This window comes from Salvelinus namaycush, chromosome 12 (genome assembly GCF_016432855.1).
Source record: "Salvelinus namaycush isolate Seneca chromosome 12, SaNama_1.0, whole genome shotgun sequence".
In the NCBI taxonomy this organism is placed as follows: domain Eukaryota; kingdom Metazoa; phylum Chordata; class Actinopteri; order Salmoniformes; family Salmonidae; genus Salvelinus; species Salvelinus namaycush.
Window position 1 is genome coordinate 31,774,334 of NC_052318.1, and position 16,567 is coordinate 31,790,900.

Consider the following 16,567-nt stretch of genomic DNA (forward strand, 5'->3'; position numbering starts at 1 on the left):
AAAAGTTTGTTATTGGTCTATATTAACAAATGTTACTATATATATATATATATATATATATATTTGTGCATATGTGGCTATGTATGTATGTGTATATATATTATATATATTATTATATATATTTACAAAAAAATATATTTGGGGGATTAGAAATGATGCAGACAATTACATTGATGGAAGTTACAATCTATCTGCAATATTAAAGCTGACCTTTAATAATGTTACTTTCAGGACAACTGGGAACTCAAAAACAAGGTAAAATCATGATGTCAGTGATCTCCAGGTGGCAAAGTCAGAGGGCTAGAAAGATGCCGGTTTCAAACTTGAAGATGGAAGTTGGAGTTCCAAGTTCCCAGTTGTATAGATCGAGGCATTATACTGCCTCGATCCATACAAATCTCCACCCATACAAAACCTCCCGATTAGAAGGTCTTGTGTAGATTGTATTTTCAACTAGCAACTATCAGGAAATAACACTGATCAAATTTCTTCACACTTGTACAGTCTGCGTTTTATCAGCTGTTGTACAATATGATACAAAACACAGGAAAACAGAATTTTGACTGCATTGGGCCTGTAACGAAACATAATTGAGAGCCACTTGCTTTGAATTATTATACATGTTTGTGTTATATCACATTGAATATATCACAGATTTCCCCACTCTGACACCACCCAGGTTGAGAATCTGAAATAATAAGAGTTATATTTTTTGCTTCTATAGGCAACACTTTTCATAGAAATTATAGTTACACCATGGATTATTGTAGATACTTTCGAAACATGAATATAACTGTACTAAGCCATGTTTGTTAAGAATGAGCTTCTTCTATCTGTAGGCTACAAGGTATCAATGTATCTCTCTGTCTGCACCAGGTTTGTCTGAGATCCTATCAGGCCCACTGGCCCAGAGGTATGAACAGCACCCAGTCCACCCCTGTCACCTTCTTCATCATCCAGGGCCTGGCCAGTATGGGGGAGAAGAAGATGGTCCTGTTTATCATCTTCCTGCTGGCCTACATCATCATCCTAGGTGGAAACATCATGATCATCTACCTGGTACTGTACATTGTACACGCACAGCCAGAACCAGATCACAATAACATTAGATAGAGATTATGTTATAAGAGAGACCATGAGGTGTAGTTAGTGTAAGTAATCAAAATGTTTTGTTCAGGTCCTCTCACTTAGAATTTGCTCTAAGTGCCCGTAGACTACACTATACTCCTCAGGAGTCAGGAGTTTTGTACTCTTGAGATTTATGGCTTGGGCCCAGAGTTTCCCCTGGTCGAGACATGTTGTCAGGAAAAACTCTCTGCTGGGCCTATCTATGACATCACTGTCTAACTGCTTTCTTTATCTCGTCCTAAAGGTCCGGACCGACCCGAAGCTGGGCTCCCCCATGTACTTCTTCCTCCACAACCTGTCCATCGTGGACATGATTTACACAACGGTCACCATCCCCAACATGTTGTCAGGCTTCCTGACTGAGGTCAAGACTGTGTCCGTCCCCGGCTGCTTCCTCCAGATGTACTGTTTCATCCACATGTCTGTTACTGGCCGCGCCCTGCTGACCACTATGGCCTATGACCGCTATGTGGCCATCTGTAATCCTCTCCGCTATGCCGCTGTGATGACCCGCCCCATCTGCCTGCTACTCATCATTGGGGCGTGGACCTTCGGCGCCATCTGCACCTTCCCAAACACTAGCATGGCATTGCAGCGTTCATACTGTGGACCCAATGTGGTGCGCCACTGCTGGTGCGACCCGTCCTCAGTGAGGCTGCTGGTGTGTGGGGACACTCAGGTGGACAGCATCGTGTCACTGTCTTTTGCCCTCGTAGCGCTGCTCACCACGGGTGTGCTCATCCTCACTTCCTACATCCTCATCGGTGTGAAGATAGCTAAAATGGGCGCCGCAGAGCGACTGAAGGCGTTTAGCACCTGTGCCGCCCACCTGACGGTTGTGTCCATTTCTTACAGCTCTGCCTCATTTGTCTACATCTCCTACCGTGTGGGAAACTTCTCTCCAGAGGTGACCCTCTTCATCCTCCTTCTCCCCCTTTCTCTGTTCTATTGACTGTTTAACTCTACCATCAGTCACCTTCAGTCAACACTGTGAATCTTACATTCACCAGTTGAAGTTTGACTGATATTTGTGCCATTACTCTGGTTACCCATGTCCTCTCTGATTTGTCATTCACTGTTGATGTCTAATGGTACGCAAAAGGCATTCCCACCAGGAGATGGCACTGTTGTATTAATTGTGTGTAACATACTGATGCTCTTCAGTCATTGTAGATTTGTGTCATGGTGGCAGTACTGTGAAAATCCTAATAACAAAGTTGGGGTCTAATTCCATTTAAATTTCAGTCAACTAAGAAAGTATACGAAATTCCAATTGTAATTCCATTTTCCTAATTGAAAAGCATTGAGGATAATTGGAATTTCAGAGTACTTCCTGAATTGATTGGAATTTAAATGGAATCCAACCATCCCTAATAATCTTATGTATATGTTTATGGTTGAATATGATCAAGGTCATACTGTTAATAACGTTGTGATAAGGTTAGATAACGTTGTGTTGATGTTGTTAGTGCGTATCATTGTTGTATAATAATGTGTAACTTTTCGTTTATTATATTGTAGTTGTGGGTATCATTGTTGCATTGCGGTTGTCTTAATGTTGTGTTATTGTTGTAGGTGCGTATCATCGTGTCGGTGCTGTACTCGGCTCTGACTCCTTTCCTGAACCCGATGATCTACAGCCTGAGGAACAAGGAGCTGAGAGCGGCCATCAAGAGGGCCTTCTGCCGACACAGAGACGTCTCACCGCGGGGCCGCAAAACACTCAACACACTGTCCTGACAGCAAAACATTCAATACAATCTCCTTTAAAATAGATTAGTATGGGCTAAAAAGAGTAATAATTTTCAGAGATTCCAAAATAATTCCAATTATTGTTTGTAAGGCAGAACAGCTAAATGTTTCATTATCATGTACTTATAAACGAAACCGAACAATATTCGTGTTAACCATTTGGTTCATGGTGTAGGTTACACAACTGTATACAACTGTTTAATAGTTTTAAGTTTATTGATAAGAACCACAAAAATGAAATAACAACTATACAGTCCTGTTCAATCGCATTGTACAACTACCAGATACAGTACTAAATGGTATGCGATTATACTTGTTTTTAAATCAATACCAAAGAAACAACAGTAATTGTTAGGTGATTATTGTGTAATTACAATCTCGCAATATTATTTCTAAATATCAGGGAAATAGCACACTGTCAAATAAAGTGTACCAACAGATTTTGGTTTTGTGCCTCTGCCTTCTCTGTAAGCATCACAAATTAAAATAAAACTTTGCACAATAAAATATTCTATGATGGTTTGCACGTGGAAATTAAATCTATAAATGACTAATGGAACACCCCCCAAAACGTTGCACCACCTAAAATAAATGTCAGTTTGAAAACATACAGTAGTGTTCTTCCTAGTTATGTATTTTACAGTAGATTTGCATTATGCCAGGAATTAAGATTTTTTTCCATCAGTACTAACCCAAACCGGGGCAGCTGTATATTTGAATTGTTACAACATGCTTTGAATATGCATAGCATCAATGAAATAATGGCTCTCAGCTAATGTTAGGGTCCAATTCAACAGAACCCTTACAGGTCCCTCAGGTGGTGGTTGAGAAGAAACTCCACCCTTGTTTTATGAACGCCACACACATACACTGCAGTTCTCATTATATTATATATTATTTTCCCATCAGATTTAACACAAAATCCTGCGTCTACCTTGGCTCTTTGAACACCCTAAATATCCTCTGTTTAATCTCTTTAGTCTGTAAACCATATATTATGTGGTTGACACAGGTAGGGACCACACTACCCAGCACACTATTCAGTTTGCGCAGGTCTGCATAGGCTAGGAAGCGATGGAGGATGATAATGGTAAACCCACATCCCAGCACAATATGGTAGACCAGTAAGCGTGTGCTACAGGTTGTCAGGACCTTGCTGTTTAAAGAGCTGTTCTACTACTCAGACAAACAATGGCAATCTTCAGATAGGCGAGACTGATGCAGCCTATGGACGAGACAAACAGCATAACAGTAAATGTTAAGACATATATGTTATTTATAAACCCGGTCTCGCAGGAGAGCTTGAAAAAGGAGGTGCTGTCGCAGTACGGGTTAAATATGTTAGACCTACCTACAGTGATAGGCGGATATGATGCCCAGCAGAATCCCCACTAAGACTATGGCCACCCCCCAGGCAGACACTGACAACCTGATTACCATTTTGCTGTTCATGATGGTAGCGTACGGCAGTGGGTTGCAGATGGCCACATACCTGTCAAAGGCAATGATCATGAGAACGGTGTGTGATGTCGTAGCATAAACATGAGCACAGAAAGCCTGAATGACACACTCTATGTAGGTGATATATCACTCAGGAGCTGCGGTCAAAATGTCCCCTAACAGACGAGGTATCATTGCTGTAGCCCCGACTATGTTATTAAGAGACAAGTTTCAGAAAAGGATGTACATGAGATGATGCAGGCTCCTCTCCATGGAAATCAGTACTATGAGGCTGATGTTGGCCACGAGGTGAAGATGTAGATAATAAGGAAGAGGATTAGGTCAGGGTAGGAGGTCTGTTGAGTGACCTTTAAGTGATTGAAGGGAAGTTCAGGATTTTATAACTTGATAGAAGAACTGTAATCCATGATTTGTAATCCATAACCTTATCAGTCCCGAGACCCATCTGACTTTCATTTATCTGCATGTTTATATGTTTTTATTATTAAAAAACCTGATAAAAAGGAATTTATATGAATGCTGTAAGTACAGAAATTGTTTGCTCAGTGGGAAATAAATATCCAACTAGTCAGTGACAACTGTGTGAAGTTTGTGACAGCAACTATGTGAGCTTATTACAGTATTATAGACACTACGTCCTGGGATTTCCTATGATCTTCTATGAAGAACCCCACCCTTACCTTCTAACGACTATTGTGTAGCTTGTGAACGTCATATAGAGCACAACATGTCACATGAGAGTCTCAGCTTTTCATAGATAGCTTTTGATTGTTTGCAGCTCAAACCATTCGGACTCTACAGACATTTTTGTTAAAAGACTTGGCCCCTTCAGGATCCGCCCTTGTCTCACAAACACGTTTCTAGCTCAGCCCCATTAAACACACAGACTAATGGTACCAACGGATGCAGAAGAAATAGACAAAACCAATGGTACAAGCCAGAAATGTCACAGTTTCTGTGTTATTTGATTGTTGTTTCCTTAGGTTACTGCTAGAGGGCACCCTTACCCTGTTTTCTAGTTGTCAGGTTACCCTGATTATTACTTATTGGATTTTCCTGTGTTTAATTGCCTTCTCTGTTCACCTGGTTGCCTTGTTATTTAGGTTCCTCAGTTGGTCTGTATCTTTGCTTAGGTCTCATGTTTTATTAGTGTGCTCTTGTGCGGTTGCCTTGTTTCTGTAAAGACTAAGTAAAAGTTCTGGATTTATCCTTACCCCTGCTTGCTGTGTTTCTCTGTGCCTGGATTCGAGTTTGTACTAGCATTATTGGTACAGTAGTCCTAAGCCTACAATGGACCCAGCAGAGATTTTTCAGTCGTCCGAGGAACACTCTGAATTCCACCATTTATGGTCGGCTCACACCCACCTATGGAACTGTGATTGGATGTGCATGTACATGCCTAGTTAAATAAAGGTTAAATAAAAAAATAAAAAACAGTGGTCGCAATGAGGCGCGGCTGCAGACATTGTCGGATGATTTTAGAACTCTTGTGTCCGCTCTGCAGACAGGACAGTCGGTAGCAACGGCTGCTGCACCTGTGGCTGTTCCTAATCCTCCTCTCCCTACCAGCTCAGCGTCTTCCTCCCTTTGGGAGCCTCATCTCCCGGCACAGGAGCGCTATGAGGGGCATCCTGGGAGGTGTCGTGGGTTACTGCTCCAATGCTCACTGGCCTTCGAGCTGCTGACAACAACGTTTCCTACCGAGCGTTCCAGAGTGGCATACGTTATCTCCTTGCTCTCAGGACAGGCTCTGGCCTGGGGTACGGCCATATGAGAGAAGCAATCAGACATTTGTTTTAATTGGCAAAGCTTCACCCAGGAGATGAAGAGGGTTTTTGATCACCCCATCAGTGGCAGGAACGCTGCTCAAAGACTCATTATGCTTCGACACGGAAGCCGGAGGGTAGCAGATTACACCATTGACTTTCGGACGCTTGCCGTTGAAAGCGGTTGGATACAGAGGCACTTCACTCAGCCTTTCTGAACGGACTCAGCGAGGTTCTCAAGGATGAACCGGCTTCCCGGGACAACCCTGACACTCTGGATGAGCTTATCATTCTGGCCATCCAGATTGACAACCGGCTTCGGGAACGTCGTCGTGAGAGGACGGAGGGGATCAGAGTTGTTTTAGGTTCCGCTGAGGGAGTCGATTCTTTGTTTGTTCCACTGCCTTATGCTGCGTCTGCTTGTCCTGTACCCCGTCAGAGTCCTCAATTCGGCTCTGGTTCTCCTTCATATACTTCAGAAGAGCCAATGCAATTGGGACGCACCAGGTTTCCGCTCTGGAGAGATGGTGCAGGATTAACAAGCAACGTTGTCTTTACTGTGGTCAGTCTGGACATGTCCATGCCTCCTGTCCCGAGCTGACGGGAAACGGGATGACTCGTCAGTAGACGGGAGAATACTGGCGAGTCAAATACAGTCTTCAGCTGCCGACACGGTACGCACCTTGCTTCCTTCCAACCTGTGGTGAGACAATGGGCAGTTGGACATTCCTGCTTTCATAGACTCTGGGGCTACCTGTTTTCTGGATCACACATTAGCTCGCCAACAGGGGCTGCCTCTCACTAAGCTGGAAGTTCAACCCCTTGGGTCTGGGAAGGTGAAGCAACTCACCATGCCTATTCAGCTACAAGTTCTGGATTACCATGTGGAGTTTATCCAGTTACATTTGTTGGACTCTCCTGAGCTTCCCCTGGTTCTTGGACATCCGTGGCTTTCTATCCATAATCCTCAAATTGACTGGCCCTTGGGAAGAGTTCTGTGATAGAATCCTTCATGCCAGTCCACCTACCAGCAACTCTCTCTACATCTTTCCAGCCTGCTCGTCTGGAGGCTTATGATTCTCCTGTTCCCCCGGCTAGGGATGACAAGCCTGATCTTTCCCGCGTACCTCGGGATTACTGGATTCTGGGTCAGGTCTTCAGTAAATGAAGGGCCAGCGAACTGCCTCCTCACAGGTCCTACGATTGTGCCATCGACCTCCTGCACGGCACCACTCCTCTGAGAGGAGGGCTGTATTCTCTCTCAGGTCCAGAGACTGCAGCCATAAACAGTTAAATTAAGGAGGCGCTGGCGGCTGGTTTTATTCGGCTGTCCACTTCACCTGCAGGAGCGGGTTTTTTCTTTGTTGGAAAGAGGGATGTGGGATTCCGTCCCTGTATCAATTACCGGGGTTTAAATAACATTACCATCAAGAACCGTTACCTTCTTCCTCTTATGTCGTCAGCCTTTGAGAGACTCCAGGGAGCTACGTTTTCTTCAAAATTTGATTTACGGAACGCATACAATGTGGTGCGCATCAGACAGGGATACGAGTGGAAGACAGCGTTCAACACTCCAAATGGACATTATGAGTACCGTGTCATGCCGTTTGGATTTACAAATGCTCCGGCCATTTTCCAGGCCCTGGTTAATGATGTGCTGCGCGACTTACTTCACCAGTTGTGATTGTGTACCTGGATGACATCCTCATCTTCTCCAGGTCCATGGTTGAACACATCCAACATGTTCGCCAGGTTCTTCAAAGACTCCTCTCATCTCGCTTTTTGCAAATGCATTCGAATGATCTAAAGTTGTGCTGTTGCAACTTCCTGTAAACACACCTTCCAATTCAAAAAAAGTAAAAGTTCTGGATTTATCCTTACCCCTGCTTGCTCATCTCGCTTTTTGCAAATGCATTCGAATGATCTAAAGTTGTGCTGTTGCAACTTCCTGTAAACACACCTTCCAATTCAAAGTGAATGGCAGGCCTGTGTGGCAAATTTCTTGTTGGCATGAAGGCCTACTGTAGCTCTGATTGGCTATGGTGCACCGGTCTGCGTAGACTCCGTTCCTGGACAAGACAGGTTTTATTTACTGCAGTGTCTATTAATTGTCCAAACGCACGGCTGCTTTTAGGTCAAAATGTTGTGGGATCATACCAAGAAAAACCTCTTAAAGTCAAATGGCAAGTCTATGCCACATCCTCAGATTATTCAAGAGTGGGAGGACGATATGAAAAAATGGCCACATATCACCAACGAAGACATCTTTAATGATTTATTCTTGTCTCTCAGTGTGGATGGGACAGAGATGAGGAGCTACAAAAGCACAGATAAATATTAATACCTCCACAGTGGCAAAGTTGGGTGCGGGCTTATTCACTGTCTTGAGGATGACAATCTGGTATACCTCAAAGCAGATGTCCAGCCCAGTCTGAGCTAAACACACCATCATTCTGCCTGGATTCTTGTATCATCTGTCGGCATGGTGGAGACTGCAGGATGTTCTTCTGTTGCAGGGCAGGTCGAAGACTTGCAGTCATGCAGCTGCAATACTATGGAAGGTAGCTAGCTCACTGGCTTTTTATTTATCATAACTTGCCTAACTTGCCTTTCTATGACTGATACGTTACTTAGCTAGCTAGCTGATTGTGATGATACCATATCACTGACCAGAACTGACAACGTTAACTATTACAACATGCAGACATGGTTCTTGGTTTCAATGGCTCATTGGTAAGTATATCAGTCTAATCTCGAATGGCAATGAGGTATGTACAGAATCAAGGTGAGTTTTACAATTAAATAGGAAATTACCAACATAAAACCTAAACTTTTTACCCCCTATTTCGTGGTATCCAATTGGTAATAGTTACAATCTTGTCTCATCGCTGCAACTCCCATACGGACTCGGGAGAGACAAAGGTCGAGAGCCATGCGTCCTCCAAAACACAACCAGCACTGATTCCTGACACAATGCCCATCGAACCCAGAAGCACCAATGGAAACACCATACACCTGGTCAGCGTGCACCAGCCCGCCACAGGAGTCACTAGTGCACGATGAGACAAGGATATCCCTGCCGGCCAAACCCTCCCTAACCCGGACGACGCTGGGCCAATTGTGAGCCACCCCATGTGCCTCCCGGTCACGGCCGGCTGCGACAGAGCCTGGAATCAAACCCAGAATCTCTGGTGGCACAGATAGCACTGCAATACAGTGCCTTAGACCACTGCGCCACCCAGGAGGCCAACATAACCTAAACTTACTAGTTAAAAGGGAACTGTGTAAACTAGTCAACTGTGAACACCATGTTAACGAGTGTTCCATACTGTAATTTACTATTCTAACAATAGGTGCAATGCTGGGTATGGATGATTGACAGGGGTGTCCTGTACAGATGAGCAATGCCAGTGGAACTCGGGGACGCAGCGGAATTTCACTCACAAAAGGTTGAGCGGGATCTGTTTTAAAGTTCACAAACCAAATGACGAGTTCTCTGACAGCACCCCAGCTGCTTCTCCATCTCTACCTTCAACTCCTGTGTACCACTCCCACAACGCACTTAGGAAGAGTTTGGAAGGGGCCAATGTTCTGCACGAGTGCATCAAAGCTAAACCAGTCATCAAGTTCCAGCAGCAGCCACATAGCTACAGCAGCCTAATGGTTTACATATCATCAACATGCAGTGTCAGAAATGCTTGTCATTTTATTATGTTTTTGCTAAGCTGAAGGAGTGTAAACGTGCCAGCTTGGAGGAGGTCACTAAAGGACAGAGTTCCTCCCGTGAGTATGCATGTAAACTTTGCATCACTGCTAGCTCAGCAAAGAAAGTTCCTGTGCGCACCTCAACAAATCCTTACAACTTTGTGCAGGAGCATCTCTTCCCCAGGTTCCATGGGAACTCAGCAACCACATATGGCAAAGAAAACGAGCAGGTGGCCTACACATGGATGGGAGAGCTGTGGGTTTAGTCTGGAGAGTAGAGGCACAGTAGTGTGTCAAGGAGCCATGGCTTTCTGCAAGCCCAGATGGAGTGTTAAACTCTCAAGAACTTCTAGAAATCAAATGTCCTGTTCTGAGTAAGTCTCTGACTGAACTGTTTTCTGGCAAACTCACCGATGTGAAGCTGGTGGATGGGGTTCCTCAGCTGCAACCTAATGGAGCCTGTGGGTACTACATGCAGAGGCGGATGGGCATGTTCTGCACAGGACTGGAGAGATGCAGACTACTGTCTGGGCTCCATCTGGGCAGGTTGTTATTGTTGATGTGAATGTCAGTGCTGATGTTATCCCTGAACTGAAGACATTCTATTTCATACATATGCTGCCAAGGACAGTATATGAGTTCCAGTCAGGCAGACTAACTCTGTGCTCCAAATATGTTAAACTATGTGGTATTTAGGCTCAGGGTGTAACGCCGGGAGAGTGATGGGTGTGGAGTCAGACGCAGAGAGCGGAAGGTAGACGGGAAAAAACACTTTAATGTCCTCAAGCACAGTAACAGGTACAAACATGGGTGAAGCACAAAACACAGGCGCAACAAACCCAAAACAACTGATACCAAAATACCGGACAGCGAAAACCCAAAAGTCAGTAAACACCACAAACGTCAAAAATAACCACAAGCCCGCACAAATACCAGCGGGCTAAATGAACTTAAATAACACCCATCCCAAAACCCCAACAAGGAACAGGTGAAAACAATTAGACCAAAACAAACGAAAAGGAAAAAGGGATCGGTGGCAGCTAGTAGACCGGCGACGACGACCGCCGAGCGCCACTCGAACAGGAAGGGGAGCCACCTTCAGTGGTATTCGTGACACAGGGCCTAATACTTTGTGTTTTTAAATAGTTCTCATATTTTGTGCCTTCTACAGCTCTCTCTGTCAGCTCTACCTTATTATCTAAGCATAACACTTGATTTTTTTGTCTTGCACAGTTCTCTTCATATGCATATTTACATGATTATATTTGCATAATTGTTTTATGGCTTGCCTTGTACAGCTCTCTTCATACATGTTTATCTAATGCCTAAGGATAACTCCTTATGATTTATGAATATTTTTATTGTTTAGCTCTTTTCATATGGCACTTCATGAACTAAGCATACCGTAACTCATCTTGCACTTGGCAAATTATGGTGTTAATAAAAACACTATGAAATTCCACTTTGTTGACATTTTCTTTAATACTTAACATTTTGAAATGAAGGAATAGGAGAGTTTCAAATGTGTTTTCAGTTTGATTCTGGGTTTGGTTTTCAAGTGGCACAAATGATGAAAAACAATGTGGCACTTGATAAACAGTTGTCTTCCCTCTTGGTCTGTTAGAGACATTTTGGTATGATTGCAGCACCATGCAGGGGTGGGCAACTCCACTCCTCGAGGGCCTGATTGGTGTCAGACTTTTTCTCCATCCCTAGCAAACACAGCTGATTAATCAAATTGCATTCTAAACTGAAGATCATAATTAGGTGATTATTGGAGTCAGGTGTGTTAGCTGGGGCTGGGGCAAAATTGTGACACCAATCAGGCCCTCGAGGACTGGAATTTGCCCACCCCTGATCCTAGTGGATCCCTGTAATGATCAGGAACAGGCAAAGGTACAGTACATAGGAGCATTAAAATGAATCAGATTAAACAGGAAACTATAATACAGTATATATTTAAGCAATAAGGCCCGTGGGGGTGTGGTATATGACCAACATAAATCAAATCAAATTTTATTTGTCACATGCGCTGAATACAACAGGTATAAACCTTACAGTGAAATGCTTACTTGCAAGCCCTTAACCAACAATGCTTTAAGAAGTTAAGAATCCTTTTGGACCTAGACTTGGCGCTCCGCTACCTCTTGCTTTACCGCAACAGCACTCCCTCCTCTAAAAAGTTTGGTGGTCAAAACACTCCTGCTCCATGAACAGCTTCCTTTTCTGTCAGTTATTGTGGCATCCCTTACTGAACATAAAAGGCACATTTTGCGTGAATCCATGTTTGGGAAGTTGTGATAGCGATAGCGAGTTAGTTAGCTAAATGCAAACTATTGTCCGGAAGTGTTTTAACGGTAAGGCCCCCACAAAAAAAACTAGAGATCCTGCCCATATTTCCATTGAAAATGAGGCGAATAGAATTTTCACAAATGCTTTAGTATACGTAATTCCCAAACATTCTACGAATTTATGAAAACATGAAAATTACCATATCTAAGTGCTCGCTTGTCAGAGAAAAAAAATAAAAAGATTTCATGTTGATAAAATGCTGCCAGTTCCACTTTAACTAAACAATGGAAGTTGCACAATCCATGACTACTCTGTAAACTAGCTTGACATGCTAAAAAATAATAGAAACAAGTTGAGAAAAAAAGTAACTAAAGTAAATGTTTTATCTTCTGAGCCAGATCATTATCTTCTGAATCAATTCTCCTGTCTTGAATGTAGAAGTTATATTTTGCAATCTCCCAAAATAAATGTGATATCTTTGATGATAAGTTCTTTATTTTATTCAGATGGTTGATTAGAATCAAGCTTTCAGACCATTCCCATCTGGCATATTGATCATTCAGCAGACAGCAGTGGCCTCCTTTTCATATCCGAAACAATGCAACTGGTAGCCTAAAACTGTTTGAATTATATCTGTGAGTAAAACAGAACTCATTTTGCAGCAAACTTCCAGACAGGAAGTGAAAAATCTGAAAACGATGCTCTGTTCCAGGGCCTGCCTATTCAATTGCCTAATATTTATGGATATGCATGCACTGCATACGCCTTCCACTAGATTTAAACAGGCAGTGGAAGGTGGAATGGGGTGTCTAGCTTGATCTGAGGTCGAACAAGAGCTCTTGGAATGACGTGACCAGAATTTATTTTCTCTACCTAGGTGCGGGAAGTGCCTCCATGTTGTCTTATGATAAGCGTTCGGTATACATGGCTAATATCTCCGGCTCTGTTTTTATTTGATAGATATTAGAAAAACATCATAACGTAGGTTTTTTCAACCGAGTTTCATCAGTTTATTCAACGTTTAATGGGACTTTTGGAGTTTTCCGTTCTCTGCGTCGAGAGAAATTGGGAACGTCATCAACATTGGCTAGCCTTGTGGAGCGAATTCGACAGGAGAGAAGGACATTCTAAAACCAAACAACGATTTATTCTGGAGAAAGGACTCCTTGTACAAGATTCTGATGGAAGCTCAACAAAAGTAAGAACAATTTATGATGTTATTTCGTATTTCTGTGGAAAATGTTTAGTCCTATTATCCGCCCTTTTTGCGGGCGCTGTCTCGCTATAACGTAAGCTGTTTGTTATGGTAAAGTTATTTAAAAAATCTAACACGGCGGTTGCATTAAGAACTAGTGTATCTTTCATTTGCTGTCCAACATGTATTTTTTAGTAAAGTTTATGATGAGTTCTTTGGTCAGATTAGGTGAGTGTCCAAAATATCTCCGGGCAATTTGGTGAATCGATGCTACATATTCACAATGTATAACCACGGTTTGCAGCTCTAAATATGCACATTTTCGAACAAAACATAAGTGTATTGTATAACCTGATGTTATAAGACTGTCATCTGATGAAGTTGGTCAAGGTTAGTGATTAATTTTATATATTTTGCTGGTTTTTGCGAATGCTATCTATGAATAAATGCGGTTGTGTGTTTGGCTATTGTGGTAAGCTAATATAATGCTATATTGTGTTTTCGCTGTAAAACACTTAAAAAAACTGAAATATTGGCTGGATTCACAAGATGTTTATCTTCCATTTGCTGTACACCATGTATTTTTCATAAATGTTTTATGATAAGTATTTAGTTATTTCACGTTGCTCTCTGTAATTATTCTGGCTGCTTTGGTGATATTTTTGATGGTAGCTGCAATGTAAAACTATGATTTATACCTCAAATATGCACATTTTCGAACAAAACATAAATTTATTGTATAACATGTTATAAGACTGTCATCTGATGAAGTTGTTTCTTGGTTAGTGACTAATTATATCTCTATTTGGTCGGTTTTGTGATAGCTACCTATGCGGTAGAAAAATGGTGAAAATATGCGGTTGAGTCTTTTGCTATTGTGGTTAGCTAATAGAAATACATATTATGTTTTCGCTGTAAAACATTTTAAAAATCAGAAATGATGGCTGGATTCACAAGATGTTTATCTTTCATTTGCTGTATTGGACTTGTGATTTCATGAAAATTATATTATATGATATCCCTGTCGCGTTAGGCTAGGCTATGCTAGTCAGCTTTTTTGATGAGGAGGATCCCGTATCCGGGAGAGAGAAGCGGTAGAGGTTTTAAGGTATGTTAGTGTCACACTCCCTATGGAGGACCCCAGGAGTAGGACGGTAAAAGTGAGTCCATAGATATTGTTAATAATAATGCTTTCACAGGAGAGCTTGAATAACGAGGCATTGTCACAGAAGGGGTTGAAGATTTCAGATCTGCATCGTGACAGGCTGAGTGTGAGGCCCAGGAGGACCCCCACAAGCAGAAAGGCAGACCCCCAGGCAAAAGCAGTCAGTTTTGCAATCATCCTTTTGGTCATGATGGTGGCGTATCGCAGGGGGTTGCAGATGGCCACATATCTATCAAAGGCCATGATAATCAGTATTGTATGTGATGTTGTGCCAAACATGTGGTCGCAAAATGCTTGGACGGCACACGCAACGTCGTTAATGTAGCGGTCTGTGCTTGCCACGAATATGTCACTCAGCAAACGAGGGACGATAACCGTGGCTCCAAGAGCGTTATTGAGAGGTAGGTTGCAGAAGAGGATGTACATGGGCTGGTGCAGGCTCCTCTCCATGGAGATCAGTAGTATGAGGCCGATGTTGGACACCATCGTGAAGATGTAGATGATAAGGAGAAGGATGAAGGCAGGGTAGGAGGACTGTTGAGTGACCTTTAACCCCTCCAGGAGGAACATGTTCTTAGGGTAGGTGTGGTTCTCCATTTGCCACCCAGAGTGAATGTCACAACCTGGAGGAGAATGCAATAAAGTTATTTAATAATAAATACCAAATAAATAGCAGTGGTATTATGACTTTAAAAAAAGGTCTACCAAGCAACAAATACAATTTGATAATCCTTGTTTATTACCTTGCCTCTCATTAATATCTCTCATTAAATATTTACTGTTTTAGAACAATTACTGTCAATATATTTAACCAAATGATTTCATGAAAAAGTGAAAAAAGTGACCAAAAACAAACCAACATAATATATTTCACAAAAGAGAACAACAACTGACTATAATTCAATGTTGTATAATTGAATAGATGTAGATACAATGGACACAATAACACTTTCAACTCTAACAGATATAAAACATCAGCATCATAACAAGCACATTAGATAACATAAGAAGGATTGTACCTGACATAAATTGTTGAAGTATAACACTAACAAAAAGGGTCAGATGATCTTCCACCCCTCAAGACTGAAACAGCATCACAGCCTTTTATCCAAAACTCTGAACATGGTAATACTCCCAACCCAAACTCCCAAACATGGTTACAAGGTTGGTTACAAGGTTTACTGAAAATACTTTGGATTGTCACGTTCACTGTCTTCAAACTCCCTGTCATAGATGAGCCAAGGCGCAGCGTGCATGTAATTCCACATTTCTTTTAATTGTAGTGAAACCTTCACAAAAAGAACAGGTAAACAGAAACAAACGTGGCGCACACAAACACACAGAGAAAATAAATAATTACCCACAACATAGGTGGGAAAAAGGCTGCCTAAGTATGATTCCCAATCAGAGACAACGATAGACAGCTGCCTCTGATTGGGAACCACACTCGGCCAAAAACAAAGAAATAGAAAACATAGAATGCCCACCCAAATCACACCCTGACCTAACCAAATAGAGAAATAAAACGGCTCTCTAAGGTCAGGGCGTGACATACTGTACATTCAGTAACATAATAACAATATTTATGGAAAATGTCAGGTAGGTGCAACATAAGACAAAAAAATGACAAGGTTTGCGTAAAAGGACTAACTGGCGTCTCCAAGTGGTCACACACCTCTCCAAAGTTTGCACTATTACTAAATTCACGAGGTTCAGCTTTCCACCATTTGACAAACATGTTGGCAGGGGTGGTAGTTGTTAGAGTTTTGTTTGAGTGTTTTGGCGTGGATGGTGGTCGGGGAGGCCAGCCCTCAGTCATAAACTGTTGTTGTGCTGAGCATGCTGGCAGGATGTGAACGCGTAGCAAACCAAACCTCATTAATCACACATTTTCAGTATTAATTATACGGTGCCTTCGGAAAGTATTCAGACCCCTTGACATTTTCCACATGTTGTTTATATTAATGACTAAATAAAATAAAATAATAAATTTCCTCATCAATCTACACACAATACCCCATAATAACAAAGCGAAAACAGGTTTTCAGAATTTTCTGCAAATGTATTAAAAACAGAAAACAGGAATACCTTATTTACATAGGT

The 16,567-nt window shown here is 42.2% G+C and overlaps 2 protein-coding genes and 1 pseudogene across 2 annotated transcripts; 1 reads left to right on the forward strand and 2 right to left on the reverse strand.

Annotated features, from left to right (window-relative positions):
* Positions 1-915: 915 nt before the first annotated feature.
* Positions 916-2,868, forward strand: LOC120057468 (olfactory receptor 1052-like). The gene is made up of 3 exons (XM_039006078.1): positions 916-1,059; positions 1,373-2,035; positions 2,704-2,868. The coding sequence occupies exons 1-3, from the start codon at positions 916-918 to the stop codon at positions 2,866-2,868; spliced, it is 972 nt and encodes a 323-aa protein (XP_038862006.1).
* Positions 2,869-3,810: 942 nt separating this feature from the next.
* On the reverse strand, positions 3,811-7,850 carry LOC120057469 (annotated as a pseudogene).
* Positions 7,851-9,963: 2,113 nt separating this feature from the next.
* LOC120057470 (putative olfactory receptor 13C6) lies at positions 9,964-15,067 on the reverse strand. The gene is made up of 2 exons (XM_039006079.1): positions 14,393-15,067; positions 9,964-10,047 (listed from the first exon to the last, which is right to left on the reverse strand). Exons 1-2 carry the CDS (start codon positions 15,059-15,061, stop codon positions 9,964-9,966), a joined length of 753 nt encoding a protein of 250 aa, XP_038862007.1. The 5' UTR covers positions 15,062-15,067.
* Positions 15,068-16,567: the final 1,500 nt, after the last annotated feature.